We start from the raw sequence: 27,821 nt of genomic DNA on the forward strand, positions 1-27,821 counted from the left end.
CAAAAGAGAGAGGAATGAAGAAGAGGCTTCGTATTCTCGAAGTAAACGCTAAACACTAGGAGACAAAAGGTAGTCGGGAGACAACGAAAGAAGAGAGGCGACGGGATGCGACGAGGCAGACGCGTTCTTCCCTGTTTTGAAAACCGTGAGGTCCCAGCCAACGACGAGGAAGCGCTTTACACAACTGAACTAAGTTTTGATTATTGTTGCTGAGGGGAAGCGCGTCGACGACGATGACGGGCAGGAGATCGAGCAAAGGTCGCGTCCGAGGTCGGAGAGCGAAGACGACCGCGACGATCGGTTTCCTGCGAGGATGATGGAAGTGAGGAACCTGGAACGAGGACAGGAGACGACGAAAAGACGGAAGCAGGAGTCAGCGAAACGTCCAACTCGAAGCACCACGCGTCGTCGTCGAGAGAGCTGGGACGAACCATTCCAACCAAACGAGTTCTATTCCTCTCCCCTCTTCATCAGCCTCATCACTGGAGGTGGTGCCGCTCCTCCGCCTCCGTTCCCACCCACCGGATCCCCTCTCTTCATCAAAACCATCTTCTTCACCGCCGGAGGAGGAGCAGCAGCTGCCTCCTCGTTCCTCCCTCCTCGTCCTCCTCCCCTTCCACCGCGCTCTCCCTCCCCTCTGCCTCTGTCACTCCCACCTCGTCCTCTCCCTCTCCCTCCTCCACCAAAGTTCTCACTTCTAAGCGGAACAGGCTCGATCCAGAACGTCTGAACGCCGTACTTCTCCGCAACGGAAGCGAGAACGGTCCCTTCTGCTCGGAGATGATTGTGGTACGGGTCTTCCTGCTCGAGGAGGTCGTTGAGGGAGGGATCGTCGATTGGAAAGGGGGAAGAGAGGACGAGAATTGGTTTTTGGGAGGAGGAGGAGGGCGTCGAGAGGAAGTGGGTTGGGACGGAGAGGATGTTGGAGGTCCAGAGTTCGAGAGGAGGAGGAGGTCGGGGAGTTGAGGAAGGGAGCGACGGAGAGGTTGCTGGTGCGTCTTCGGTTGATGGTGGTGCTGGAGGTGGTGGTGGTGGGGTCTCGTCAGGAAGGAGGACGGGAGGCGAGGATTCCGAGGGGAGGGAGACGCGAAGACCTGTCCATTTGGGAGTTGTCGAGGCGGAGGAGGAGTTTGAAGGGCGAGGTGGTGAGGAAAGATGGGTTTCGAGGTATCGAGTGAGAGAGCGGACCGAGGAGGAGAGTGGGGACTCTCCTTTCTTGAGAAGGTCGAGAGTGTGAAGGACTGGAAAGGGTGCGAAGAGAGGGAAGTCGAACGAGAGAGATGGAACGATCAGGAAATGCTCGTTGGTTCGAACGAGGTAAGGTCAAGCTCACCTTCTGACGGGACGATGATCTCGTGCTCTCGAGAGTTGATCCAAGATCGCACCACTGGGAAGGCGTGAATGAGAGCGCTGGCGTCGATGATCAGAGGAGATCCGTTGGGAGGAGAGATCTGCTGGCGGGGAGGAGGACGATCTGTGTGCGAGTGGTGGTGAGAATCTGGATGAGCGTGATGATGGTGGAGATCCGATCCTCGGTCTTGAGAGAGAGAGGAACCGTTGTGATGGTGAGAGGAAGAAGGAGGAGGAGGATGAGGGTGGTCGGGGTCGAAGAGAGGTCGAGACCCAGCGGAAGGAAGGCCGTTTCTGCTCGAAGAAAAGCGTAAGAACGAGGATTTGTCAGCATGGGTCCGAAGAGGTGTCTCTCATATGTTCAGAAGTAGCAACGAGAGACCGAAAAAGCTCAAGAAACTCACCCGAATCCAGCGTCGAGCATGGCACCACCTCTCGCTCCTGCTCCTCTCCCTCCTCTCCCTCCTCCTCTTGGTCCTCCTCCCCTCCCTCTCCCCCTCATGTTCATCCCATCAACTCGGTTCTGGAGTTCCTCGACTTGATGAGCAAGAAAAGCTGCTGCTAGAGCTTTCTGGGAGGCTGTAGGTTTGGGAGAAGGAGGAGCGACCTGGAAGAGGGAAGGAGAGAAAGGTGAGCTCGACGACTTTGGAGGAAGACCGGCCGATCTGGAGCTGAGATGGGAGTGCTCACTAGGTTTTGAGGTTCTACAGGAGGCATGGTGGCTGTAAATAAAGAGATCTGCAAGATGTCTGAGTGGTGGTTTGAAGGAGAGAGGGGAGAGAAGCGAGTGCTCAATGGGTTGTTTGGAAGCGAGATCGACACGAGAGAAGCCGACTCCTCCTTTCGTTGACTTCACTTTTTTCCTTCCATAGAAAGCTCACATCCTGCAGGCTGCTCTCGATCGAGAAGATTTGCTTTCTCTGAATCGAAAATACTCCCGCAAAATAGGATTGAAACTCCGACGAACCAGCGCCTTTCCCTCTGACCTCCCTTCTCAACTTCAACCACGACCTCCTTCACTTTTCGACAAACATGGGAAAAAACGCTTGCTGGCTACAGTGAGTACCTACACTCGCTTCACCTCCGTCTCTACTCGGTCACTAATCTGTACTACTCTCTCTTCTCCTATAGAAACGACAACCCTTGTGAGCTCTCCCTCCCTTCCTTCGCGCTCCCGTTTGCCTTCTTTCGTTCCTCATCTCGTCCTCCCGCTTTTTGCAGATGGAAAGTCGTTCGACAACCGTGGGAAGCCTTGTGATGTCTACGGAGCTACTGATTTCATCGTGAGTCCTCTGTTTGGGTCTGGCAAGGACGAGGGAAGGAAGAGAAGGAGAGACGACGTTCGTACGCACACCCTGACCACACCGCTTCCTCCCTTTTCTCCTTTCCTGCTACTTCTTCTCGCCGTCTCTCCCCTCGCCATCTATACTTCTGTCCCCTTCTCCTCCAGGTCGCCTACACCGTTCTCGGAATTCGTGAGTCTTGCCTCCTCTTCGTTCTTGAAAAGGACAAGGCGACCCAAGCTCACCCTCTTTCCCTCCCTCCCCTCTCCCTTCTCTCTTCCCCTCCCTCTCCCAGTCGGTCTCTCCCTCGCCGTCCTCCTCGTCGGATGGGTCATTCGATACTCTCGTAACGCAGCAAGATTCTCGAGGTTCTGGAACCAGGCTCCCGTGGACGACTACGAGCTCAAGCAGCATCGACAGGGCTTGCTCTACGGAGGAGGGAACAACGACGACGCGAGCTCCATTCGTTCAAGAACCACCCTCGCTCCTCCTTCGACTTCGACTAGGAACTCAAAGAGTCCTTTGAGCACTTACAGTGCGAAGGAAGAGCCAAACCCCAGGGACAGGGAATGTGAGTCTTCGTTTTCTTCTTGTTTTGAGCTTGTTCTGATGAAGGAGGAGGGAAGGAACGGGACGAGCCCTTGGCGTGAAGAGAAAGACGATGAAAGAGCTGACAACCTTTTCGATCTGCTTCGTTCTGATGATGATATAGACATCTCGACTGGCTACGGAGATGGTGGTCGAGGAGCTGCTCCAGATTTCCCTTCGGGAGGAAGCAACCGTACGTTCCTTCGCTCACCTCCTTGATCGTTCCCTTTTCTCCTTCCTCTTCTTCTCCTTCCCTTCCCTCCTGAACTAACCCCTTTGCCTTCATCTCTTTTCTCTATCCTCGCTTCTTCATCACCCCAGAATTCTGTTCGTCGCCTCTTTCCTCTCCAGGTTTCACACCGTCTCTCTCACCGCTCTTGGAAGCTGGCTGACCTCTCCTCCTCCCTCCTCCTCCCTCTCCTTTCTTCTTCTTCAGACCCTGGAGCCGCTGGTGCTGGTCGACCCGGTCCTCCTCCCGGAAACCAACCCTGGAACAACTTCCCTGCCGGTCCTCCTTCGACGTCTCAGGTCAACCTTCACGCTGGCGGCGGAGGACCCAGGGACGAGAGGCTTGGGTTCCTCAACCAGTCGGCCATGTCTTCGGTTGCTTCTTTCGGAGGACAGGACGACAGAGGTGTTGGAGGAAGGCTGCCCGATATCGACAGGGTGAGTTTTCTTTCCTCTTTTCTTCCACGTTGAGCTCGAAGGACGCGAGCTGACCTCTCGAATCTCGTGCGCGTCCTCTTCTCGCTTCAGTACAACCCCAACCAATACTCGCCGAACCAATACTCTCCTCAACCTCAACACGGCTACGCCAACTACCCTCAGTCTCCTCAATCGCCACCTGGAGGTCCCAGGCCACCACAGGGAGGACCGAGATACGGAGATCCCTACGGAGGTCGATGATGGTTGCATTCCCTCTCGTTTTCTCGTTTCGTTCGTGCTTCCTTTCTCTTCTCGTCTTCGTTCCTTTTGCTTGGTCGGTATGATCCCCTTTCTCGTATAGCTTCTAGCTTTTCTCACTCTCACTATCGTTTTCTCTATGGACTCTCTCTCTTTTCTCTTCCCTTCCCTTCGATATCCCCCTCTCTGATTGACTCGAGTCTCCCCACGCTGCCCGCTTCTCTACTCTTTCGATTCCTTCTATCTTCTCGTGACTGCTCTTTGTTATGTCTCTAGAATTCAACCATCACCTTCTGCGAGAAAGAGGAAAAACAAAACGACGACGAAAACGAAACAAAGAGGGAGACGGGATCGTCTCGCTCCACTCCTCCAACCACCACCCTCTCCTCAAACGAATCCTTCTATTCTCTTTTCTTTTCTCTGAAGACAAACTCCTTCTACCCTCTCCTCCTCGTCTCAGCATGTCTCCTCCATCGGGTTCCTTGGCGTTCATTACCCTTTCGAGCTCTGGACTGCCCTCCTTCTTCACTCGCTCCCCTTCCCCACTCCTCCCTCCCACTTCCAACCGACGCTCCACCTCTACCTCTACCCTCCAGTCCCCTCAGGAGAGGTTCGATCAAGCCCTTCGAGAAGACGACGAACGCTTCAACCACGCCAGAACAACTCGGAACGGTCGAGGACCCAGTCGTCCACTCTCCAGTGGCTCTTCTCCTCCTCCTCCTCCTCGTTCTTCGAACCAAGGAAACGACTCTTCCATCATGGCTCGACCCAGCGAACGTGGTTCAGCAGCTCGTGGAGGTCTGTTCGATGAACGAGTTGCTCTGGAGGATGAGAGGTTGAGAAGGGAAGCCGCGGGAGGAGCAGCTCCACGGACGACAACGACGACGACTCGAAGAGCTCAATCCCCTTCTCCGGAAGACTTTGACCCAACCTACCTCAACCACGGAGGAGAAGGATTCGAATGGGACTCGGACGACGACGGAACGAGCTACCAGGAAACCACCGTGGGACAACCAGGATCCAACACCTTCCTCGCTTCCACCTCCGAACGAGAGAGCTCGCCTTACCCGTTCTTTCTTCCTCCTCCTCCTCCTCCTCCTCCGTCCCTTCCTCGTCCTTGGGTCGATACAAGCCGATTAACAGGAACGAGGGAATCTCTCAGCTGGCTCGAATCCGGTCCTCTCTCAGGCGCACTCGGAGCTCGACCGTTCCCTTCGTTCCCACCTCCCTCCTCGTCGTCGTCGTCGTCGCAGCAAAGGGATAGGGATTCTCGGGACAGGGGACCGTCTGCAGAGTCGGTGAGTCTCGTTTCTTTTCCCCCTCTTGATTCCTTTCCGAGCTCGTGAGCTCACCTTCGCTCTTCTCCTCGAACCCAGGCTCCTCCTCCTCGTCAGAGTCGTCGCTGCTCCTCCTGCAACTCACTCATCTTTCACATCGACAGTCCAGTCGGAGGTTCCTACTGTGGAGGATGCGGGATCGTCATCGAAGGACCCTCTGAACAACCACACGAGCCGTCCGACGGGAGTGAAGACGACGAGGATCCCATCTCCCTTCGACCGATCCTCCCTCCAACCCAAACCTCGTCCCAATCCCGCCTTTCAGCAGAACAAGTAGCAGCCGAACAACACACCCGAGAGGCGCATCGTCAACAACGAGAAGCCCTCGACCAACTCCTCCATCCCGATCGAAATCGAACCCGATCCCCTCTCCCTCCTTCGCACGACCCTTCCTCCCTCCCTCGAGTTCGGCCCAACGTCGTTGCCTCCCACGCTCCCTCCTCGTCGTTGTCGGCTGGAGGATCTGGAGGGGAAGTGAGCGCGGCGGAGGTGCGATGGAGGGAAGGGTTGACGGAAGTTGAAGCTCAGGTCCAAGCTCAAATCGACCTGATGACGAGACCCAGCGAAAGCAGGAGGAGGAGGAGGAGGAGGGTTCAGCGGGAGGGGCAGAGTGATTCGTGGGTTGTTGTGGATGAGGAGGAGGAGGAGGAGGAGGAGAGGGGAGGGGTGTCGTTCGGGAGGAGAGGAGGAGGAAGGAGAGCTTCGTGGGAGGAGCAGGAGGAGGAGGAGGAGGACGCGTTGGCGGAGACGTGGGCGTGGGAGTCTTCGGAGCCGAGGTTGAGACGGGGAGGGCAGAGAGGTGGATCCGCGGCGACGACTAAGATGGGAGAGGAGGGAGAAAGAGGAGAAGAAGCGGGAAGGGTCGGATTGAGGTGCGGAGGACGACGACGCGTCGAGGATCAGCACCACCAACAACCCCAACCTTCCGTTCCCACCACCTCCTCCTCCTCCTCCGCTTCTCGACCTTCCTCCTACCTCCTCCCCAACCCCCTCCTCCAACCCACGTCCTCCGCTTCCTCCTCGTCGACTCAACACGGATGCGGAGCTCTCGTCGCTTCCCTCCCTTCGTCGGCGTCGCCCATCGAACTCGTCTTCACCCGAACGGAGAACGACGATCCTTCCTCCGGATCGCTGAGAGTCAAGAGGAGGGTTTTGGAGGCGGAGAACGTCTGGGGGATCAGAGGACAAGGCGAGGGGTTGAGGGTTGGGTTGCAGGGTGAGATTCAGAAAGGGAGGAGGAAGCTGTTGGGGTGTGGGTGCGAGAGGGAGGAGGTTGGGTGTTTGAATTGGTGAGTTTTGTTCTCCGTACTTCTTTCTTCTCTCTCGATCGAGAGCCTTTGAAAGGGTCGGAGAGAGGAGGAAGAGGGGAGTGCGAGGAGAACGAGGAATGGAAGTTGGAAGACGCGTAACTGACGACCTCCTCCCTCTTCCCTTCCCTTCCCTTCCCTTCCCTTCCCTTCCCTTCCCTTCTCGTCTCTCCCAACTTGGAATGACAAACAGCGGATTCCACCTCGGCTTCCACATTCCCAAACCCTGCCTCTCCCACGCTCGAGATCTCTACGTCCCTCCTGCTCCGCCTCACCTTCCCTCTTCTTCGCAAACCACCCACCGACCCTCCTCCTCCTCGTCCTCTGCACCACCTCATACCGACACCGACACCATCACCTACCCCAACAGCTCCTCCAGACGCTTCCATCCCAACAACGCAGCACACAACATCCTCTTCCCCAACATCCTCCGTCGCGATCGAAATGGAACGCGACCGGCGTCGGCATGGTCGTCGTCGTCGTTGGTGGTGAACCCTTCGACGGAGCCGGTTTGGGCGTTGAGGGTGGAAGCTGTTCAGGTAGAGAAGGGGACGGGGAGGGTCGGGAGGAAGAGAGGGAGGAACGACGAGGGGAAGGGGAACAGGAGGGGTGGTGGTGGTGGGAGATGAGGGTGAAGAGGGTTTGGGGGGGTTTCTTGCACGCTTTTTTTTTTGGATGATTACGTACTTTCATACATGCCTTTACGATACTTTACGATGAACTTTTTTTTTTGAGGGGTTTTCTTGAGGCTTCTGGGGGGGCTGGGAGTGGGGGAGGAGAGCGAACGCGTCTTTTCTCGTCGCTCGTCGACGGTCTCCGTTGTGCGTTTTTCGACACTCGAAATCTTCCCTTTTCTCTCTCGTGTCTTCAGCCCCCCCATCAGAACCCCTCACCCGCCTTCGAAAGATCGCCTTGTTGTTGATTTTTTCCTTGCTTGCTTGACGACCAGCCTCCTTCGCGTCCCCTCTCGAAGCTCGAAATGAACGACGCGCCCAACCTCCAACTTCGACCTCCTCCCTTCCTTCTCCTCCCATGCCTCCCCCTCCACCCGCCGCCGCTGGCCCTACCCCTCGGACGCTCACCTACCCTGCTCACACGGTCGGTCTCACTCGATTCTCTTTCTCTCACGATGGAGGGTGAGTCTATCCAACCAAAACGCGAAGGAAGGGAAAGGCGGAAGGAGGAAGGAGAGAGCTCACGCGTTTTTCGTTTTTCGTTTGTTGGGTTGGTTGTCGTGGAACGTGTAGGTTGATGTTCACCAGTGGAGTAGACGGTTTGGTCCGAGTGTTCGAGACTGCCAAAGGGGAGATGGACGAGCCTCGATTGCTGGAGGAGAACAAGGAGGACGTTGGGTGGTTGGATTGCTCGGTGAGTCCGCCGGTCGGTGTCGGTGTTGGTGTCGGTGTGTCGGTGTATAGATAAGGAGCGAAGGAACGTCAAGCACTCAGTCGGAAAGCTGATCTATCTTGCTGGTTGTTTTTGGAACGAACGAACGAACGAACGAATGGAATGGAATCAGGCCACCCACCTCTTGACGTCGTGCAACGAATCCACCCTTCGTCTCTTCTCCCTCCCTCCTCCTCATCAACCGACGGGAGAGATCAAATTCTCAAGCTTGGCTTCCCGAGCGGCAGGAGTCCCTATCCGATGTGGAGTGTTTGACAAGACCGGCTTGAGGATCGCTTGTGCTTCAGAGTGAGCTCTGTTCTTCCTTCTCCTTCTCCTTCTCCTTCTCCTTCTCCTTCCCTCGTCCGTTTCGAGCTCACACGTCGTCCCCTCTTCGTTCTCACAGCGACCTCCTCATCAAAATCCTTCCCTCCTCCACCGAATCCTTCCTCTCCCCTCTCTCCCTTCGACCACCGACGTCGCACTCGAAACCACCTCGAGCGCTCGCTTGGAGTCCGGACGGGGAGATCTTGCTCTCGACGGGTTGCGAGGGAAACTTGATCGTTTGGGACGCGAGCGAGAGTGTGCTCAAGGAAGGTCAGGAGGAGGAGGATGCGAAATGGGAGGAACCGAAGGTGGTGAAGGTTTTGGAAGGGTTGGTGAAGGCGGGGGAACCGGAGTGAGTGGTATAAAGGAGGAGAGAGACGGAGGGAGGGAGAGCAGAGCTGACCGACTCTGTTTTTCGTTTTCATGCGTTGTTGTTGTTGTTGTTGTTGTTTCTTTTTTGGGGGAATAGGGAAATCATCTCGGCTACTCCGGTTTGGCATCCTGCTGGGAAACTGTTTGTGATTCCTTCCAAGTCGCAGGGTGAGATCCCTTCTCGCGTTCGAGCTCAGAGCCTCGTTTTCCCTTTTGCCCTATCGCCGCGTCAGACTGACTCTTTTTTTTTTTTTTCCTTTTCCTTTTCCTGGGTGCTTGGTGGTGTGGTGGCAGAGATTCAAATCTATCAACGAGCAACGTGGCAGAAGATTGGAAAGTTTCATTCCGAAGAGGGAGGTCATGCTTCGGTGAGCTCTCTCGATTCTCTCTCTCTCTCTCCGTGTGTGCTCGAACGCGTCTTCTCGAGATCTTTTTCGAGTTTGAGAGAGAGGCTAACTGTTTGCCTTTTCCCGATCATTATTACCATCTTTGATCGTCCTTCCTTTGGTCTCTCAGGGCATCCGAGAACTCGCCTTCTCGCCGAACGGCAAGTACCTCGCTTCGTCCGGAGACGATTCCAAAGTTCTCATCTGGGAGGTTGAGTCGAAGAAGATTATTGCTACGTACGTACCCTTACTCCCCTTGCGTATCTCCTTACGATCTCGTTAGGATTCTCTTTGACTCGTCGTCGTCCGTTCCTTTCAATTCCTTCCCAACCTGACGCGTCCCTCTCCCCTCTCAACAGCTATCACCACCCCCTCGAATCCGGCACGATCCCCCTCCTGACCTCCCTCCAGTTCTCCCCGACCTCGAACCTCCTCGCCTTCACCGACTGCACGGGAGGCTTCACCCAATGGTTCGATCCCGTCCCTTCGACCCACCCTCACCCAGCCGAACGGTTCTCCGCTCCTCCCGTCCTGCTCAACCAACGACGACGCGCGCGATCGCCGCTGTTCGGGGATGATGAGTTGGTGGTGGAGCCGCTGGAGGAAGAGGTGGAGTCGTTGGTGAAGAGGAGGAGGAGGAGGGAGGAGGAGGAGGAAGGGGAGGGAGACGGGGACGAGGTGGGTTTGGACGGGGAGGAGGAGAGGAGTGTCGAGGATGGAGAAGGGTACGGGGAAGATTGGATTATTGATGACGAGGAGGAAGGAGGCGCGTTTGGAGGGTTGAGAGGGAAGGGGAAGAGTGCGGTGGAGAGGTGGGCGGGAGGAGGAGGAGGAGGGAAGGGCGGGAGGGAAGTCGGTGAGTCGACGTTTTTTGCTTCTTCGTTGGAGTCCGCTGAGAGTTCTTGGAGTCCGAGAGAGGCTGAGAGATGAAGAACAGGGTGCTGGTAGAGATGTGGTGGAGGTATCGGGATGTCAATAGGAGAGGGAAAAGGAGAGACGCGTCGGGAGGAGCTTCGAGCTAAACTCTCTCTCTCTCGTTCTTCGTTTGGTTCGATTTCAATCTCCCTTTGCAGTCAGCGTCACCAAAGCTCAACCGGCTTTCCAACCTGGTTCGACTCCTCTGAGAGGGAAGAAGAGATACCTCGGTAAAGTCTCATCGTTTTCTCTTTCATCCCTCGAATGGTTCTCGTTCCGCTCCGCTCGACGCGTCCTTAACTCCAGCTGACCTTTTCTCTCCGTTTTCTTCGAAACCAGCCTTCAACATGATCGGAGCGATCGACATCACCGATCAGGATACCCACCACGTCGTCAACGTCGAGTTCCACGACACGAGCAAGCGGAGAGGGTTCCATTTCCAGGATCCCGTCAAGTACGACATGGCCGCTCTGGGTTCGTTCCCCACACCTTCTCTTCTTCCCCGTCTCCGCGTCCTTTCATTACTTACGAACTCGCTGACTTCCTGCTCTCGCGTTGCGCCTTCGTTCCCTCTGTTCTTCCAGGTGAAAAAGGAGCCCTCTTCGCCTCCCTCCCGGACGGTTCCTCCTCCCCTTCCTCGATCCACTACCGACCCTTCGACTCCTGGTCCTCCTCCTCCGAATGGTCCTACGACCTCCCTGCTTCCGAAGCCGTCGTAGCAGTCGCCGTTGGCGGTCGATCTCCTCCTCCCGCTTCTTCGACTGGGGCGGTCGACGAAACGACAGGGACGGTCGTGGTCGCGACGGACAAAGGGTACTTGAGGTTTTTGACCGGGAGTGGGGTGCAGAAGTATGTTTGGAGGATGGGAGAGGAGGTGGTGGCGATGGTGGGTGGGGGGGAGGAGGTGTTGGTGGTTTGTAGGGAGGGGGGGACGAGTTTGGATGGTGAGTTTGGATCGAATCGACGTGTGCTTGGGGGGGAAGGAGCAGACGAGCTGATGCTGATTTGGTAACGTTTTGTTTTTGAAACAGGATGCCAAAACCTTCGGTACTCTTTGATCGACTTGGATTCGTTCGAGCTCGTTTCGGAAGGACGGCTTCCTCTGGGAAGGCAGACGACGTTGAGTTGGGTTGGGTTCGCTGAAGAGGGAGTGAGTTTTTCATTCTTCGCTCGCTTGCTCATTTTCACCTTCCCCATCTTTCTTCTCCTGCTGACTTGAAGCCGCTTCCCTTTTTCGCACAGACTCCGGTGCTCTACGACTCTCGAGGGATTCTCTCGACGCTCGATCGGTTCCGTCGACCAGGTCAAGCTCGTTGGATCCCTGCTCTGGATACGTTCACGCTCGCTCGAAGGGAAGGGAAGGACGAGAGCTATTGGGCTGTCGGTGTGCAGGGTGGGAAGTTCATGGCTGTGATCCTCAAGGTTCGTTGCCTCTTTGTTCGATTTGGGGCGTTCCGAGAGAGAGGGACGAGAGCGGGGTTTTGCTGATCTTTCTTTTCCCGTCTTCTCTTTTTCTTTTCTTTGAATCGCCCAGGGAACGGAGAAGAACCCTTACTTCCCTCGACCGCTCATCTCGGATCTCGACATCAACATGCCTCTGCTCAACATGGCCAACTCGGCTGGTCAGCTTGAAGAGAGGTGAGCCTCCCCTACCTTCCTTTCCTCCCGCTCTTCTGCCTCGACGCGTCCAAAACTGACTCGATCCCCTTCCTTCCTTCCTTCTTTCTTCTCTCCTCCCAGCTTCATGCGTCAAAACATCGAAGCTCTCGCTCTCCGAGACTCCCAAGCTTCCTCCTCCTCCTCCACCTCCTCCTTGTACGAAGACTCGGACGACCTCTACCGACTCGAACTCTCCATGGACAAACACCTCCTCCAGCTCATCCAAACCGCCTGCAAGGCCGACAAGCTCGCTCGAGCGCTCGACGCCGCTCGGATGCTCAACTCGGTCAAGTCCATCGAGTCGGCCGTTCAGATCGCGGGGTTCTACCATCTTCCTGGCCTGAAGGAGAAGATCACCGCGCTCAGGGAGGTCAAGGAGAGGCAGATCAGGAAAAGGGAGGAGGACGAGAGGAGGAGAGCGAGGTACGGAGGATCGTCGTCGTCGTCGTTGTCGTCGAGATACCTCCCACCACCACCACCACCCACCTGGACGACGACAAGGGACCTCTACGACCCACCTGCTGCTGCTGCTGCTGCTGCTCCTGCCAAGTCGAACAGGAACCCTTTGGAGTTCGCTCCTCGTCCGGTCGGAGGGAAGAGGACGTTCGCTGCCCCTCCCGTCGTCGCCGCTTCCCCTGCGACGAGCTCGATGCCTCCTTCCCTGTCTTCGAGACCTTCCGACTCGGCACCACCTTCGACGGCGGTGCGGAACTACGGCGAAGAAGACGACAGCGACGAGGACGATCTCGATCTCGATCCGATTGGAGGTGGGGGAGACGAGGACGGAGGAGGAGGAGGGAGGGACATGGACATGGACGAGGACGAGGACGAGTCGTCGTCGGAGGATCGAGAGGAAGCGGCTGGTGTTGCTGCCAAGAGGAAGAGGGACGCTGCTGCTGAGAAGGAGAAGAACGGAGGAGGGTTCGCTCCCATGCCCGAGAAGAAGAAGAAGAAGAGGAACTCGATGGAGGACGCGTCGTCGTCGTCGTTGGATTCGGTGGTCGCTTCTGCGGTTCCTTCGAAACCAGGTCAGTTTTTTTCGGTTTCCCCCCTGCTCTCTCTCTATGGCTTTTTCTTGGGGGGAAACGCGTCAACTGACCAACGCTTTTTTTGTCGACAGCTCCTCAACTGAACCCTTTCGCTAGGAAGAAGGTCGACGCTGCTGCTGCTGCTGTTGCCGCTGCCAGTGAGTCGCTTTCTCTCTCTCTCGCCTTCGAAAATCTCTTTTTTTCAAACGCGTTTTTTTTGGTCTTTCGGACCGAAGAGAAGGTTGAAGCTGACTCCCCCACTCTCCTTCTCCTTCTTGTCTCCATCGTCTCTTTCAACAGACCCTTTCGCCAAATCCAACCTCGCCAAATCCATCAGCGTCGCCAAATCCGACTCCTTCTTCCACCGAGTCGACGAGGACAAGTCTTCGAGGAGTTCGTCGTCTCGTCTTTTTCTCTCCTCACTCTGTCGTCCGTTCCGAGCTTCTGCTGACCTTTGTATTCCTCCATTTTGTTTTTCTCGTCGTCGTCCGTCGCTCCAGAATCCAAATCCTCCAAAGCTGGATCGTCCTCCTCCTCCTCCGTGATCACCAACTCCAAAGCAGGCAAGGTCTCCACCGGTCCCAAACAAACGACCCTGTTCGGCCTCCCTCCTGTGCCTCCTCCCGAGAAGAAGAAGAAGGGGAAGAAGCCCAAGGCTGCTGCTGCTGAGGAGAAGGCTGCTGCCGAGGATGGGGACGAGGAGATGAGGGAGGATGTCGAGGAGGAGACGAGGGGTCTGGATCCTGTGGGAGAGGCTGCTGAGGAGGAGGAGGAGGAGGACGAGGCGGAGACTCAAGTGGACGAGCCTGTGAGGAAGAAGAAGGAGAAGAAGAAGACTGTGGTTGAGGAGGATGAGGATGAGGAGATGGTGGAGGAAGAGGAGGAGGCGGAGACGCAGGTGAGTTTTTAGGAAACTCGAGTTTTTCGACGCGTTTGGTTTTCCTCGAACGATTTCGCTGACTTCTTTCTTTTCCGTCGTCTTTTTCCAGAAGGATTCTCCCCCACCACCACCACCGAAGAAGACTGTCGCCGAGCCGAACGGGGAGAGCACCAGTACCAGTTCTAGGTCGAAGATGGAGAAGTTCAGATTTGCTGCCTCCGCCGCCGCTGCTGCTGTTCCTTCTCCTCCCGTCGTCGAGCCTTGATTTCGTTTTGACTTCTGCATAAGTTTCCTTTCTTCCGTTGCTTCTCTTTTTTTGGTTTGGTTTGTGCTCGCTCGTCTCTTGAATATCATGCTCATGCTTCATCTGTCGAAGTGGAAGAAGGAGAGAGGGAAAGAAGGACAAGGAGGGACGCGGCTCGGGGTTCCTCTTTCCCTCTCCCCAAGCATCAACCAGTGGGAAAGAAGGGACCAAGAAAGGTACCCATCGTAGTGATCTAGCGTACAGGAACTGAAACCGAAGCCAAAAAAAAGTTGCCAGCTCGCCCAGCGAACGTCGAGCCCAAACGAAAAGAGAACGAAAAGACGAAACCGAAACCGAAAACCGAAAACCGAAACCGAGCGAAAGTTGAGGGGGAGACGAAGACCAGATCAGACCAGTGATACTAGACTACCGAAACGAAAGGAAAGGAAAGGGGTAAAGAAGGAGAGAGTCGTGCAAGAAGCGTGAAAGAAAACAACGAACGAGGGAATGAAATGCGAAGGGAAAGCAGGGAGGGAAAAAAAAAGAAAGCCAAAAAGAGCGACGCGACTAGACTAGACGGAAGAGACGTGAAAAACGAAAGAAAACCGAACCGAACCGAAAGCAAACCGAAACAACTAAACCCTGAAACAAGGAAACCAAAACCAGCGCACATGCCTCCTCAGAACCCACCCCCAGCCCTCCCCCCACTACTCAAACTCACACTCACACTACTCGCCCTCTTCTTCCATCCTCAGCTCAACTCCTGCGCTCGATTCCCTCCACTCTCGTCTCCTTCCCTCCACCGACCCCCGTCGTCGTCGAGCTCGTCGCACTCATCGCTGAACCACTTCTCTTCCCGACACCTTCGTTGCCCGCGTTCTTGTTGTTGGAGAACGACTTGTTGAACGCCGAAGGAGGAGGAGGAGGAGGGTTCCTCTCTCCTCGACCCTGTCGCAGGGTCGCCGCTCGGTTGAGCCTCGGTTGGATGGAAGGCGGTTGAGGAGTGTAGAGGGATTCGGTTCGTTTGTGACCTGGAGGAGGAGGAGGACGGAACGAGTTGGAGTTGGAGTTGGAGTTGGACGAAGGAGGTCGATCGACGGACGTGGTTGAGGAAGAGAGTCCGATGGACGACGCTGGGCGAGCTCGTTGTTGATGAGGAGTAGGAGTGGTAGTGGTGAAAGAAGAAGGTGCCGAAGGAGTTGCTCCTCCCATCCTGAGCATCTGAGCTCGGTTCTGTCGAGGGACGATATCGGGTTGATGGGTCGACCGTGACGTGACGGCGATGGATTGTCTTCGATGACCTGGGGTGTTGGCGAAAGGGTTGTAGTCTTCTCCCAGTGCGTCTCCTTTGCTGTGTGTTCGAGGAGTAGGAGGAGGGAGCGGTTGACCTTGACGAAGGAGAGCTGCTCGGTTGGGTCGAGGGGTGACGGAGGGAGGTCGAGTCGACGCGACGGGAGCTCGTGCAGAGGGAGGAGGAGGAAGAGCTGGTTTGCCGACGTTGGTAGGAGCAGTTTCCGACGAGAAGGCCGAGGCGAGGGAGGGACGAGGTCTTCGAGACTCTGCGACGGAGGAGGGTCGACCGGAGGAAGCGTTGGATCGAAGGGAGCCGGTGGTGTTGGAGACGAAGGACGAGCTGGATCGTTGATGAGCCAGGGATGGCCTCCTGACGGACGACGACGAAGTGGCTGATCCAAGGGATGAATCTCCTCCGGTCCTGAGAAGACTAGCCTTCGTCGGTCGAGGAGTGAAGGAGGGAGCAGCCATGCTCGAAAGGACTCCCCTCGCACCGATGGGCATCTCGCTCCTCCTCCTCTCCCTCTTGAGATTCTCCTCCTCCCTCCTCTCCTCCCTGATCTCTTCCCCAGTCTTCTTCTGAAAGATCTTCTTCGCTCCAACCGACTCCCCGTTCCCTCCTCCAGCTCTCAAAGCACTCGCCTTCGTCTGCCGAGGCTCGAACTCCGGTCTCTTTGTGCTCTCAACGTCGATGACCCTCCCGACTTGTTTGTGACCTGGCGTATCGACAAAGAAGTGTCCGTCCGAGCTCGGAGCTCTCTTGAGTCTGGGAGGAGGGACGTCCGATCCTTGACGAATGAGCGAAGCTCTCGACTGACGAACGGCGACGGCGGGAGGTCGAACGGAAGCGACGTCGATGTGAAGGTTTGATTGGGATCGTTTGTGTCCTGGAGTGGCGTTGAAGGTGGAGGGATCGTTTCCGGAAGAGGTTCGAGTTCGAGCAGGTTGAATGGTGGAAGGATCGACTCCTGTTCGAAGGAGGGAAGCTCGAGATTGACGGACGGCCCGCTCTGGTTGATGGGTCGTTGCTGGTGCTGGTCGAGCTTTGAACGCTCCTCCTCCTCCCGTCCTAGTCTCTCCTTCGTAAAGCTCTGTTCCATCTCGGATCCCTAATCCAGCTTCTGCTCCTCCTCCTTCTCCAACGACCCGAGGTCGGAAGGACGCGACGTCTGCTTCCTCTGGAGTTCCAACGAAGTCGGTTTCGGCTGGGGACATGAAGTCGTGAGGATCGGTAGTGAGATGAGGAGGGTAGATGGGATCGGTAGGAGTTGTGCTGACGGGGTCGAGGGAGGAGAAGAAGAGTTGAAGAAGCGGGTCGGCTTGAGGGAGGGAGGTGGGCGTCCAGAGAACGATGGAGGAGGGAGGGGATCCGTAGAGGGCTCGGAGGCTGAAAAAGTGGAAAAGAGAGGGTTGGGGTCAGTCTGGGACTGTAGAACAGACGAGGCGAAGGAGCTCGACGAGGTCAGAAGCAAGGAACGGAGGAGAGGGAACGCACGACGTGGGCGCGTTGTCCTTCGCGTGTTGGATGTTTTCGCTTCCCTGTGGAACCGAAACCAAGACGCTGTATCAGCTCTGAGCCTCCCCGATCTATAGATGAGATCCAACTCACCACCAAAGCCGTCATAACCTCTACGACCCTCCTTCTTTCCAAGCACCAAACATGGCAAGGTCTCCTCGACGTCTCCTCTCCTCCATGAGCTCCTCCATCCTCCTCATCGTCCCCAACGAAAGCTCTCTTCACCCCTTCATCCGTCACTCCCAAATCCATCTCGAGCACCACCGGATCCGCATCCCACGCAAACTCGTCCTTGATCTCGAACCCGGCCTCTCTGAATCGCTTGACGATGGCCGTTCGATGGTCGAAAGCGTGCGGGAGGAGGATCGCGATGGTTCTCGACAGGGTTGGAGGGTCGGTCGCCATCAACGGGGAATCGAGGGATGGATCGGAGGTTGTTCGAGGAAGGTGAGGAGAGTTTGCAGGTTGGTTCTTTGAGGACGAGAGGAAGAAGGGAGCGAGGGAGGGAGTGGGAGTAGAGGGCGAAGGGGACGAGTGGGCGAACAAAGTGTGAGTGGGCTATTAAACAGGGAAGAGGAGATGGAAAATGGCAAAGCAAAGAGAGTCAGTATGGATAGGAGAGACCGAGGATAGAGCTGTTGAAGAGAGAAGAGGGCGAGGGTGGAAGGGAGCAGAGAAAGGGACGCGAAGAAGGGAGAGGAGAGAGGGAAACGAGAGAACGTAAACAAACACCCATCTCCCTTTCATCCATCTCCCATCCGTTTTCAAGCTCATGTCCCAGCTGAAAAGACACAGAAAGAAGCACATACTCACTGTAGATAGATCTCTTTGAGCTGAATCGAGTTGAGTCGACATCTGGACCTGAACCGAGGGAGAGGGAGACCGGTTGTGAGGGAGAGAAGGGACTCAGGAGGAGGGAAGCTGGGTCGTCGAGGGAAGGGCTTGAAGGCGAAAGGAAGGTTTTCTCAAGACGAGGAGGTCGCTGAGTGAGAGAGCTCTCTCGAATGAGAAGAGAGGAGTGAAAAGAGCGAAGGAGAGGAAGGAGAAGGTGACCGTTGGAAGTCAAGGAGGAAAGGGAAGGGAACTCAGGGGAAAGGAACGAAGCTCGCAAGGGGCCTCGTTCATCGACTCGTATCTACTGCTGCAGACCTCAGATTTCTTCCGTTGTTTTTCGAGGACACGTTTCAGACTCAGGTCTTCCCAAATATGTAACTTTCACTCCGTGCAAATCTGAGCAAAAGACGCGTTTCACCACTGCGGGCAGATTCAAGCTTCAGCTCTCTCCTCCTTCCCTCCCTCTCCCTCCCCTCCTCTTTGCCCTCCAACGACCACCACAGAGCCCTACCTCTCCCCTTTCCCTTCTACCCACCCACCCACCTTTCAAAAATGGCTCGAAGACGTAAAACCCGAACCCACAAGCCTGCCGCTGAGGATCCTGCTCTCGCCGTGAGTAGCACTTTTCCTCTTGTCTCTTCTCCTTCACGGTCCAAATTTGAGAATCGAGCTCACCAACCTTTTCCCTTCCTTCCTGCCTTCCTTCCTTCTTCGTTCGCCCTTCTTGCTCTTTTCGACTCTCAGGCCAAGTCTCCCAAGTCTTTCGTGATCAAGGTTAGTACCCAAGATTGTATAGAAGCAGCTGTCGGAAGGAAGGAGCGAGAGAGCGCTGACCTCTCGATTCCGTTTTGGTTGAGCTCAGTCTGGAACCGTCGGACCTTCCGTCGCTCAGCTCGTGAGGGATATCAGGAAGATCATGGAGCCTGGTACTGCTACTAGACTGAGGGTTAGTGCACTCTCCACCATATCTATAAAGAATTTGAGAGCTGACTTTGTGCTGGCGGATCATTCGAACGGGAAAACAGGAAAGAGCTTCAGCTCGACTTCGAGACTACCTCACCATGGCTCCCGCTCTGTCAGTAGCCCCTCGCTCGCTTTCTACCGTCTCCTCTCTACCCCCTCGAGCTCACCTCCTATACGTTTATGTCGTTTCCACAGCAACGTCACCCATCTCCTCGTCCTCACCCTCTCAGCCGTCACCTCCTCCCTTCACCTTCGTCTCGCTCGTCTCCCAGCTGGACCTACCTTGACCTTCAGGATCGAACGATACTCCCTCATGAAGTGAGTCATCCACCACCCGTCTTTATCAGCTTCTCGAAGCCTTGGTTGACAGTCCACTTCGCTCGTTTGTAGGGATCTCGTCAACGCTCGAACTCGAAACGTCGGGCATGCTCCAGGAGGAGAATTCAGGACCCCTCCTCTGGTTCGTCCTTCTATCGGTGATCTCGAACCTGCTTTGAGTAGGTTTGGGCTGACTCGGCTGGCTGTGTATCTAAACCCCGCTCCCTTGCTCGTCTTGTTCGTCTCTCTACAGCTCGTCCTCTCCAACTTCAACCAAGCGCCCGACGCTAAGCCTCAACCTCAGCTCAAGCTCATGAGCACCATGTTCCAGGGAATGTTCCCTCCCATCCAGATCGACAAGGTACGTTTTTTTTCTCTCCAAAGTCCTCACGTTTGCGGCTCGAAATCTGTCGTCGTCGGTCTCGCTTCGTCCAAAGCTGACCTCCCTCCCTCTCGCTCCCTCTTGTCCCTCCCACCTTCCCTCCTCACCTTCCCCAGTCCGCTCTCCCCTCCTTCCGAAGAGTTCTCCTCATCTCCTACCACGCCGCCACCCATCTCGTCTCCCTCCGTCACTACACCATCTCCGTCCGACCCTCGGGAGTGTCCCGTCGAGTTCGTCGCGTCCTCGACTCCACCTCCTCAACAGCTAGGAAACCCGTCGACCTCGGAGACGATCAGGACATCGCCGACTACCTCTTGCGAGTGAAGGGTGCTGGAGGAAGCAGTACGAGTGGAAGCCAGGGAGGGTACGAGACGGGGAGTGAGACGGAGGGTGAGAGTGAGACGGAGGGAGAGGGGAGCGGTGGGGAGGGTCAAGGGAGTTCGAAGGTTGAGCTGCCGGCGGATTATGTTGGACGGGGAAACAGGTTCGTCGCTTCTCCTTGCTTTTGGTCTCCCTTTGTTCTGAAGTCTCGTTGCTGCTCTGTTCGAAACCGAAGCTCACCTCCCCGTGTTTCCTTTCTTGTGTTTTCTTTCGTCTTTGACCCACAAACAGGAAGGGAACCCACCGAGCGGTTCGTCTGATTGAGATGGGACCTAGGATCGAGATGAGACTCGTCAAGGTCGTCGAGGGAATCGTCGGAAGTCTTCGAGGAGAAGGAGAGACTGTTTTCCACGAGTTTGGTGAGTCGCTCTTTCTCTTCTCCTTTCCCCTTCTCTTCTCCCTCCCCCGCCATCGCTTCTACCCACCTGCCACATCCTCCTCCCAAAAAGAACGAATCGACCTTCGCCCTCTCTTCGAACTCTGCTCCTCTCGTTCCGTCGCCCTCTCGTCGCGTCTGAACTCCTCTCGCTGACTCTCCCTCTCTTCGTTCCGTCTTTCCCCCAGTCCACAAATCCTCCACCGAGAGAAACGCCCTCAAGAAGACCCACCTCCAACGTCAGACCGAGAAGGCGCAACGACGAAAGGAGCAGGAATCCAACGTCCTTCGAAAGAAGGAAGCTCTCGCCGCTCTCAAGACGTCCAAACGAGGACCTCGACCTGCCGGAGCCACTACCGCCGACGAAGGCGCCGCTGCCGACGAGGACGAGGACGAGGACTCTGACGCGGTGGTGCACGACTACTCTGGAGACGAGGAGTTCGAGTACGAGGACAGGATCAACTCGCAGAAGAAGGGAGGAAAGGGAGAGGACGAGATCATCACGATGAGCGACAGTGAGGATGAGGACGGAGAGGAGGAGGAGGAGGGAGATTTGGATATGGACGACGAGGACGAGGTGGGGGATGTTAGCTCTAGTGAGGACGAGGGGGATGATGGGGAGAGCTCGGAGGAGGAGGAGGCGCCGGAGAAGAAGAGGAAGGTGGTGGCTGCGAGGCCGAGACCTGTTGCTGGGAAGGGTGGTAAGGGGAAGAAGGGCGGGAAGTAGATGGTCGATGATGATGTTTCGTCGTCTGCTGGTTTGAGGGGTTCGAGAGAAGAAGAAAGAGGGAAGAGGGAAAGAAAGACGAGGGAGAGAAAAGAACACTCGACGCGTCGACTTGAAGTCCAAAGTTGCTCGAAGTCTTTCTTCGCGAGCGGACTGATTATATTTCGGTGACTCCGTGAGATCCGAGAGCTTCAGACTGTACTGAGCAAGGCTGAGATTTCTCGGGCGAACAGAAAGAAAAGCATAGATTTGAAATGCTCGACGCGTCGTACAGTCACTCACAGCTCCTACTCGTCTTCAGCCTTACCCTCGGCCCTCCGCTTCGTCTCCTTCTTCATCCTCGTCGTCTTGGTAGTACTCCTTGTCCTCCTCCTCCTCGCTCTTCTCCAGATACTGCTCTCCAGCAACCGACTGAGTCCACTTCACTCCCACTCCATCAACGAACTCGATTCCCATCCCGTCCAAACTCCTCTCCAAGCCCCAAGGCCCGTAATCGGCGTAGAACTGTGATTTGAGGATGGAATCCCAAGTCTCATAGGAGCTTCCGTATCGGATCGTCTTCAACTGAGGGAGCTTCGACCTTTCGATCTCCTCCTGAATGGCTCTCGACACCTTCTCGAACGAGTCCGAGTAATCTTCGTCCCAATCGAACATGTCCGCGAATCGGTCCAGGGTGGTCTCCCCTATCAAAACGATGACCTCGAGAGAGGGATGACCTAGTCCTCCGAGATGAGGAAGATGGACGTCGTAGATCTCGAGGGAGACGAGGTTGGGACAGAGGGAGATGACGGGGAGGAGTTTGTTGAACTCGCCGTGGAGCTCGTCTCGAGTCGAGTGATCGAACCAGTCGGGCGGCTCTCCGAAGTATTCATCTTCGAATCCGATTTTGAGGTCCATCCCGAGGAGAACGAGGGAGGTGAGGAAGGGTCCTTGAGTTTTGAAGAAGGGAGCGAGCGACGCGACTTCCATCCCTCTCTCGCGGATCTCGAGGGATTTGAGGTTGGGGACGGCTTGGTCGAGGGAGAGGAAGACGCCACGTTGATCGATGGAGAAGAGCTCGAGCTCGGCGAGGGAGGAAGGGAGGTGAAGCTTGGTGGAGGGAGTCGCGTCCTCCAAGTCCCTGTCCCCGTCGAGATCCAGCGTCAACTTCTTGAGCTTCTGGAAAGACGCTCCGTCGAGTCTGAGAAGACCGTCCTGAACGGAGAGAGAGCTGATGAGCTCAGGTCTCGCGTCTGGATGAAGGGCGTTGACGAACGCTGGTCCTGAGATGTAGGGAGCGAAGGAGGCGAGGCGAAGCTTCCTCATGTTCGAGAGGGAAGGAAGGAGAATCTGCTCCGCTTTGACGTCCCTCGACTTGGAGTTCTCTTCGTAGCCGTAGTTGAAGCGAGCGTGGAGGACCTCGGCGGTTTTGACGAGCTCAGGATGAGCTTGAACGGCGTCGACGAACTTCTGGAGGGAGGACGGCTTGGAGGAGGAGGCCTTGAACCTGGACGAGTAGGAGTAGGAGTTGGATCGAGGTCCGAGGGAGATGTATCGGAAGAGATGACGAGAGGCTACGTCCTGATGACCCAAACAAAACGGAGAGAAAGTTCTGATCAGTTGAGAATGAAGGGAGAGAAGAGGGACGGGAGGAGTGGGAAGTGACTTGCGAGAAACTCACGTTGCATCTTCGACTGACGAGCCTGAACGAAGCGAGATTCTTGTAGGGCTTTGCAATGACAGCAGCCGAGGGGACGGTCCTGACGATCTTTCGATTTGCGAGCTGACAGGCGATCTCGTCGAGGATGTCGTCGGGGAGGACTACGGGGCGGATTGGAGGAAGGCAAGAGTCAGGGGTCGTATGTGAGCTGCGAGAAGCCGGAGGAGAGCAAAGCTGATTGGTACTGACTTGTTCTGGGCGGCACTCATGCTTGGTGCGAACCTAGAAGAGAAGGAGAGGAAGAAGGGGAGGAGGGAAGGAGATGGTGGTGGTTCGAGGTCAACTCGTTGAACCTGGAAAAAGTTTTCATTCTTCACGATTTCAAGTAAATCAGTTATCAAACACTTAAGAGACGAACAGATCAAAGGTGTAGACATCGACTCCGTCGCGAAGCAAGTGTCGAGAAGGAGAGGTCGGTGAGCTTCGACCTCGGATGTTTCGCTCAACAACCACCTTCTCCTTCCTTCAAAGACCCCAGATAGCCGATTACAACCTACAGTACGTCACCTACGTCTCGCAATCCACACTTTCTCACCTTTTCAGGCTGGAGCTGATCGCCTCTTCTCGCTTTCCCTCCCGCGCCTTCTTTCTTTCTTTCCAGCCTGCTTCGACGCCTAGTCCACCTTGCTCGTCTGAACTTCAACTCCCATTTTCACTTCTTCGATATCCTCGAATCACCATGACTGAAACCGGTGAGTGCTGGCACAAGCGTAAGAGATCGAGAGCGGCTGGCTTTCTTCAAAGCTCACCATTCCTCCCTCCCCTCTTCCTCTTCTCGTCGCTTCCTACCCTCTTCTTTCGATCCTTCTCTCAGCTATGACCTGCACCAAGTGCTCCTCTCCGTCCTCCATGCGATGCTCTCGATGCAACATAGGTTCGTCTTCTCTCTTTCAACGCTCCCCTCGTCTCGAACCGAGAAAGAAACATTGAGCTCACCCGCCGTTCGCCCTCCCTCCCTCCCTCCCTTCTCCCCTCCCAGAGAACTACTGCTCATCCGCCTGTCAAAGCGCCGCCTGGCCAGCTCACAAGCTCCTCTGTCGAGCTCCTCTTCCCTCAACCTCTCGCCTCTGGATCATTCACCCCAAAAGATACGCTCCTGCCCATTCCGACGAGCCCTTCGCCTCCCGAGACTCAATCAAGGCTCACCTTCAAGCCTGGGACATGAAGGACGACGTCTTTGGGACGGAGAGCAAGGAGAAGGAAGCTATCAAGAAGAAGTTCAAGTGGACGGGAGTTGATGAGGGTGGGAAAGCTTACAACAAGGCTGGTGTGAGTCTGAAACCCTCTTCGTCTCGACGAGAAGAGCGACCCGACCTCCTTTCCCTAATCTCCCTCCTCTGCCTTCCACCTCGATCTCGATCTTTTACAGGCCATCTCCTGGTACTACTACCAGTACTCCTCCTCCTCCGAACGAGTCCCCACCGCTTCCACCTCCTCCACTACAACCAACCCCATCGGTTCCCTCTTCGCTTACAAGGGAGCCGTTCGAAGGCAGCCCGTCATTCTCGTAAAGTCTGGGCCTGGAGATATGGGTGATGGTCAGATGGATCTGGAAGAGCTGGTTGATACGATTTGGTGGTACGCGAAGGTTCGTCTTCTCTCCTTCCCTTCGACGCGTCGAACCTTTCGTACTCGCTTCCTCCACGTTTTCTCGCTTGTTCCTCTACCCACGAGCTGAAGTCTGTTCTTACTGACCTCGATGCTTCGCATCGTTTCGCTTCGTTGGTTCATACAGGAAGGAGCTCGACAAGAAGCCGTCTTTCAGCATCGAGAGAGTCAGCGAATGTTCCCTCGCGGAGTTCCTGCTGGATTCGCTAGTCACACTTCCGTCTTCCCCAACTTCAGCAACAAGCACTAGAATGGGATCGTTGGTTTTATTTGTTGTCGGGTGGCAGGGGAGGGAAGGGAAAGGAGGTCGACGAGGGGTTTCGCGTCGCGTCCAAGTCGGACGTTTAGTTTAATTTTGCTTTGCCTCGCTGGACCAGCTGCTGGTTGGACTGCTTCGAGTTCTCTTTATCTATATGTGGTGCTTGTTCAACTGCACGTTCAGACCAAGCAAGCGGGGACGGAGAGCAAACGACGAACGAGGAAGGCGTCCCAAGTCCTCGACGCGTCCGACCTTTCTCGGAGAACCACAGACGAAAAGAAGAAAAGCAAGATTCAAGATCGTTTACGAGTACTACCACTGCTACTTTTGGGAGAGAGAGAAAGAGAGTTGGAGAGAAACTTGAGAAAGGAGAAAGGAGAGGAAGAGGGCGCGACGAGACAGTACTGAGTAGAGGGAGATATCGAGAGAGGTGGGTGGGTGGAGAGAATGGAAAAGCTAGAACTAGACTACGTCCAACAGTCCCTGGAGAAGCTTAGGATAAGTGAGGAGAGGGTGGGTTGAAGAGTTTATCGAGGAGCGTAGTCGTTCTGCTGTTGCTGCTGCTGCTGCTGCTGAAGTTCGAAGGGAAGGAAGGCAAAGTCAGCGAGACGAGAAAAGGGAGAGGAGTGGAGAAGAAAAAACTCACCCTTCCTCCACCGTAGTAGCCTCCCTGCTGACCCTGTCGTCCTCCCTCTCCACCGTTGTTGTTGTTGTTCCTCATCCCTCCTCGTCCTCCCTGCTGCATGCCTCCCTGCCTGTAGCCTCCTCGCATCTGGTTGCTCGGCAGACTGGCTCCGGACTCTCCGAAACTGAGGATGTTCCTTTGTCGCTCCTGCGAGAGTGCGAAAAATGAAGGGAAGAAAGTCAGACCGAGTTCGTTTGAGGACGAAGGAAACGCTCGAACTCACCTCGTCTCTCCACTGCCTTCCGCCTCGAGCTCCTCCCCCTCCACTTCCTCCACCCATTCGTCCACCCTGAACCGACTCAGGCTTCAAATCCGACGAGATCGAATCGAAGAACGAGGTGGCCTTGTTGTAGTAAACCTCCTTGTCGACCTTCGGGCTGGTAGCGGACGAACGACGTCGACCGTTCTTGTTGTGCGAGTGCGTGGTGGTGTCCTCGTCCGAATCCGAGTCTGAATCCGAGTCCGATTCGTCGTCGTGGAGGATGGCTCCTGCTTCTCGAGCGACGGAAGCCTTGTCGAACTTGGCGTTGGACTCAGCAAAGTCGAACTCCTGAGGAGGGACGATTCCTCGAGGTCCTGCTGCTGCCGAAGGGTTGGGAGGAAGACCAGATCGCTGTGTCGACTGTTGCTGCTGCTGCCTGCTGGACGAGGAAGGAGGAGGTTGAATTCCTCCTCGGGATCGAGGTGCGTTGGCGGTGGTCGCAGGAGGAGAGGTGATGGGACCGGTGGCTCCTCTCGAGACGGACATCTCTCCGAGCGCTCGCTCAATCTTGTCGAGGTTGGTTTGGGAGGGGGTTTGGGTGGGGGCGGTGGGTCGGGAGGAGGTAGAGGGAGCCGTGGGCTTGACTTGGGAAGCGAGCTGAGCGACGGTAGCTCCAGCGACGGGAGCTGGAGCGGGAGCGGGAGCGGAAGGAGGAGCTGCTGGAGCTCGAGGTCCTGCTGGAACCGGAGCGTGAGCTGCAGCTGGGACGGGCTGGGCCTTGGGAGCGGGAGGAGGAGCGGTGGTGGTAGCTGTGGCAGTGGAGGAAGGAGCGGCCGTCGAGGTAAGAGCTTGGGTCGAAGGAGGAGGAGGAGGAGCTGTCGAGGTCGGGTTGGGAGGTCGACCGACGGATCCGTTCACGACGACGGGAGATTGCTGAGGAGGAGGAGGTCCTTGCTGGTAGGCTTGTTGGTGGAAGGGAGGAGGAGTAGGCATGGGGTATCCTCCGTAGGGTCCAGGTCCAGGAGGGTACATTCCTTGCTGTCCAGGCCATCCGGGAGGAGGAGGAGGTCCGCCGAAACCGAAGGGTCCAGGTTGACCAGGGTAGCCTTGAGGAGGTTGAGGGTAGCGAGGAGGACCGAGAGGGGACTGAGCACCGACGGGAGGTCGAGGTTGACCGGATGTCTAGAGGAAAGAAGAAGAAAAGGGTGAGTTGGAGGTCGAAGGAGACGAGAAGGAAGGGAAGGAGGAGCTCGAAGGAAGATGGGACGAGAGAGAGGAGAGAAGGACTCACCCCCATGATCGCAGGATCGTCAGGAACGGCAGCTGCAGGAGCGGGAGCTTGCTCGATTCCAAGATCCTTGACATCCTTGGCTCTGAAAGAAGGAGAAGACGAACGAGGAAGGGAAACGAAGGTCAGAGCTGAATCCGGCAGGGAGAAGGAGGAAGGGAAGGAGAGAAGAGAGATGCTCACCTGAAGACGACGAAATCGTAAACGTGATCGTTTGGAGGGATGAACTGATCTTGAGGTTTTCGGTTCTCGGTACCTCGAGAGTTGACTGAAGGGAGGGAGGGCAAGGAGGGAAAGGGAAAGGAAAGAAGGGAGAAGGAGAAGATCAGCTTCGAGCTCCAACTCGTTTACGTCTCCACGTCTCCTTCCTCATCAAGAAGGGAGTCAAAGACTTACCATGCTCGAGACTGATGGTGCTCTCAGCGTGATCGATGGAGTGAAGTCGACCGACGTATCGAATATCACTGACGGACGTGAGAGTCACAGTCGCTCTGGAGGAGGAGAAGGGAGGTGGCGAACGATGGAAGGCAAGATCAGCTCCTCCTCCTCGTTTCAAGCACCAAAGATATTGTAAAGCTACTCACCCGATGAACGAGGCAGCCATGGTGATGGATGCTAGGGGTGAAGAGGGGCGGGGAGGGAACGAGAGGAGAGGGAGAGGGGAAGGGAGGGAAGGAGGTGATGGAGGTCGAGGTCGAAAAGACGAGGCAAGAAGCGACTCCTCCTTTCTTTCAGTTTGACGGCCCGTAATTTTGAGAAGACGATAATCAGGGTATGGTTCTCAGCAGAGAACTAAGTGAAGAACTCTATGTCTCGAAAAGTCTCATAAAAAGTACCAATCGTTGCCTCGCTCGATGCTCTCTCCTCACTTCGCTCTCGACATGCGTCGTCCCGTCACGTCTCAGAGGCTTTCCCATCCTCAGAATGCGAGAAAACACAAGCCTACATAGTAGATGGAGAAGAGATAATCAGAGGCCAAATAGAGCACGAATAAAAGCAAGCGAAACCCTTTGAGAAGAACGAACGAAAACGCATCCTCCGACCTCCCCTCCATCCTCCCTCCTTCTAGAAACGAAGAACCTAAGCCGCAACATCCGCGTGGACCAACCCAGCCTGGGAAGCCAAAGAGTAGAAGATGGAGTTCTTCCTGGAGAGAAGAGCCTCGGGAGTATCGTACTCGGCAACCTTCCCAGAGTCCATGACCAGGACTCGAGTGGAGTGCAGGATCGTGTCGAGACGATGAGCGATGGTGATGGTGGTGATGCTGGCAAAGTCGGGTCCTCGAAGGATTTCCTGGACCTGTGAGAGCGAGAGGAAGGGGCGGG

The 27,821-nt window shown here is 55.9% G+C and overlaps 11 protein-coding genes across 11 annotated transcripts; 6 read left to right on the top strand and 5 right to left on the bottom strand.

Moving 5' to 3' along the window:
- Positions 1–5: 5 nt before the first annotated feature.
- Positions 6–2,358, bottom strand: BDY24DRAFT_402954 (uncharacterized protein). The gene is made up of 4 exons (XM_076642308.1): positions 2,041–2,358; positions 1,755–1,957; positions 1,334–1,644; positions 6–1,241 (listed from the first exon to the last, which is right to left on the bottom strand). The coding sequence occupies exons 1-4, from the start codon at positions 2,065–2,067 to the stop codon at positions 451–453; spliced, it is 1,332 nt and encodes a 443-aa protein (XP_076492697.1). The 5' UTR covers positions 2,068–2,358; the 3' UTR covers positions 6–450.
- BDY24DRAFT_215743 (uncharacterized protein) lies at positions 1,960–4,259 on the top strand. The gene is made up of 7 exons (XM_076636536.1): positions 1,960–2,408; positions 2,482–2,495; positions 2,572–3,204; positions 3,346–3,414; positions 3,543–3,548; positions 3,658–3,887; positions 3,978–4,259. Exons 1-7 carry the CDS (start codon positions 2,383–2,385, stop codon positions 4,125–4,127), a joined length of 1,128 nt encoding a protein of 375 aa, XP_076492698.1. The 5' UTR covers positions 1,960–2,382; the 3' UTR covers positions 4,128–4,259.
- Positions 4,260–6,263, top strand: BDY24DRAFT_216114 (uncharacterized protein). The gene is made up of 4 exons (XM_076636537.1): positions 4,260–5,422; positions 5,501–5,794; positions 5,899–6,127; positions 6,173–6,263. Exons 1-3 carry the CDS (start codon positions 4,391–4,393, stop codon positions 5,980–5,982), a joined length of 1,410 nt encoding a protein of 469 aa, XP_076492699.1. The 5' UTR covers positions 4,260–4,390; the 3' UTR covers positions 5,983–6,127; positions 6,173–6,263.
- On the top strand, positions 6,046–6,941 carry BDY24DRAFT_402961 (uncharacterized protein). The gene has a single exon (XM_076642309.1). It carries the CDS (start codon positions 6,284–6,286, stop codon positions 6,752–6,754), a length of 471 nt encoding a protein of 156 aa, XP_076492700.1. The 5' UTR covers positions 6,046–6,283; the 3' UTR covers positions 6,755–6,941.
- Positions 6,942–8,272: 1,331 nt separating this feature from the next.
- Positions 8,273–12,237, top strand: CTF4 (chromatin-binding protein CTF4; the record flags this gene model as incomplete). Its single annotated transcript, XM_076637585.1, has 15 exons — positions 8,273–8,463; positions 8,561–8,738; positions 8,781–8,833; positions 8,951–9,021; positions 9,148–9,221; positions 9,370–9,476; positions 9,599–9,824; positions 9,891–10,095; positions 10,313–10,384; positions 10,494–10,628; positions 10,739–11,098; positions 11,186–11,304; positions 11,397–11,576; positions 11,689–11,792; positions 11,895–12,237. Coding segments are annotated over 15 exons (2,418 nt in total), but the record flags the coding sequence as incomplete, so codon positions are not given.
- A 1,927-nt stretch (positions 12,238–14,164) lies between these two features.
- Positions 14,165–14,647, bottom strand: BDY24DRAFT_402980 (uncharacterized protein; the record flags this gene model as incomplete). Its single annotated transcript, XM_076642310.1, has 1 exon — positions 14,165–14,647. A coding segment is annotated over exon 1 (247 nt), but the record flags the coding sequence as incomplete, so codon positions are not given.
- On the bottom strand, positions 14,648–18,070 carry BDY24DRAFT_444832 (uncharacterized protein). The gene is made up of 4 exons (XM_076644878.1): positions 17,588–18,070; positions 16,868–17,332; positions 16,754–16,797; positions 14,648–16,645 (listed from the first exon to the last, which is right to left on the bottom strand). Exons 1-4 carry the CDS (start codon positions 17,627–17,629, stop codon positions 14,722–14,724), a joined length of 2,475 nt encoding a protein of 824 aa, XP_076492703.1. The 5' UTR covers positions 17,630–18,070; the 3' UTR covers positions 14,648–14,721.
- A 6-nt stretch (positions 18,071–18,076) lies between these two features.
- On the top strand, positions 18,077–20,639 carry BDY24DRAFT_402983 (Brix domain-containing protein). The gene is made up of 9 exons (XM_076642311.1): positions 18,077–18,220; positions 18,353–18,382; positions 18,471–18,554; positions 18,634–18,683; positions 18,767–18,889; positions 18,962–19,031; positions 19,143–19,250; positions 19,388–19,755; positions 19,884–20,639. The coding sequence occupies exons 1-9, from the start codon at positions 18,161–18,163 to the stop codon at positions 20,182–20,184; spliced, it is 1,194 nt and encodes a 397-aa protein (XP_076492704.1). The 5' UTR covers positions 18,077–18,160; the 3' UTR covers positions 20,185–20,639.
- A 2,176-nt stretch (positions 20,640–22,815) lies between these two features.
- Positions 22,816–24,668, top strand: BDY24DRAFT_402989 (uncharacterized protein). Its single transcript, XM_076642312.1, has 6 exons — positions 22,816–22,952; positions 23,056–23,146; positions 23,269–23,328; positions 23,434–23,723; positions 23,824–24,042; positions 24,190–24,668. Exons 2-6 carry the CDS (start codon positions 23,134–23,136, stop codon positions 24,310–24,312), a joined length of 705 nt encoding a protein of 234 aa, XP_076492705.1. The 5' UTR covers positions 22,816–22,952; positions 23,056–23,133; the 3' UTR covers positions 24,313–24,668.
- Positions 24,600–27,183, bottom strand: SCD6 (Scd6p). Its single transcript, XM_076642313.1, has 7 exons — positions 27,081–27,183; positions 26,893–26,987; positions 26,680–26,764; positions 26,500–26,581; positions 25,230–26,390; positions 24,968–25,153; positions 24,600–24,893 (listed from the first exon to the last, which is right to left on the bottom strand). Exons 1-7 carry the CDS (start codon positions 27,098–27,100, stop codon positions 24,849–24,851), a joined length of 1,674 nt encoding a protein of 557 aa, XP_076492706.1. The 5' UTR covers positions 27,101–27,183; the 3' UTR covers positions 24,600–24,848.
- A 393-nt stretch (positions 27,184–27,576) lies between these two features.
- BDY24DRAFT_345184 (uncharacterized protein) lies at positions 27,577–27,771 on the bottom strand (the record flags this gene model as incomplete). The annotated part of the gene is made up of 1 exon (XM_076637584.1): positions 27,577–27,771. A coding segment is annotated over one exon (195 nt), but the record flags the coding sequence as incomplete, so codon positions are not given.
- Between the last annotated feature and the right edge of the window lie 50 nt (positions 27,772–27,821).

Source organism: Mrakia frigida, assembly GCF_051309035.1.
Source record: "Mrakia frigida strain ATCC 22029 unplaced genomic scaffold BDY24scaffold_43, whole genome shotgun sequence".
NCBI lineage: Eukaryota > Fungi > Basidiomycota > Tremellomycetes > Cystofilobasidiales > Mrakiaceae > Mrakia > Mrakia frigida.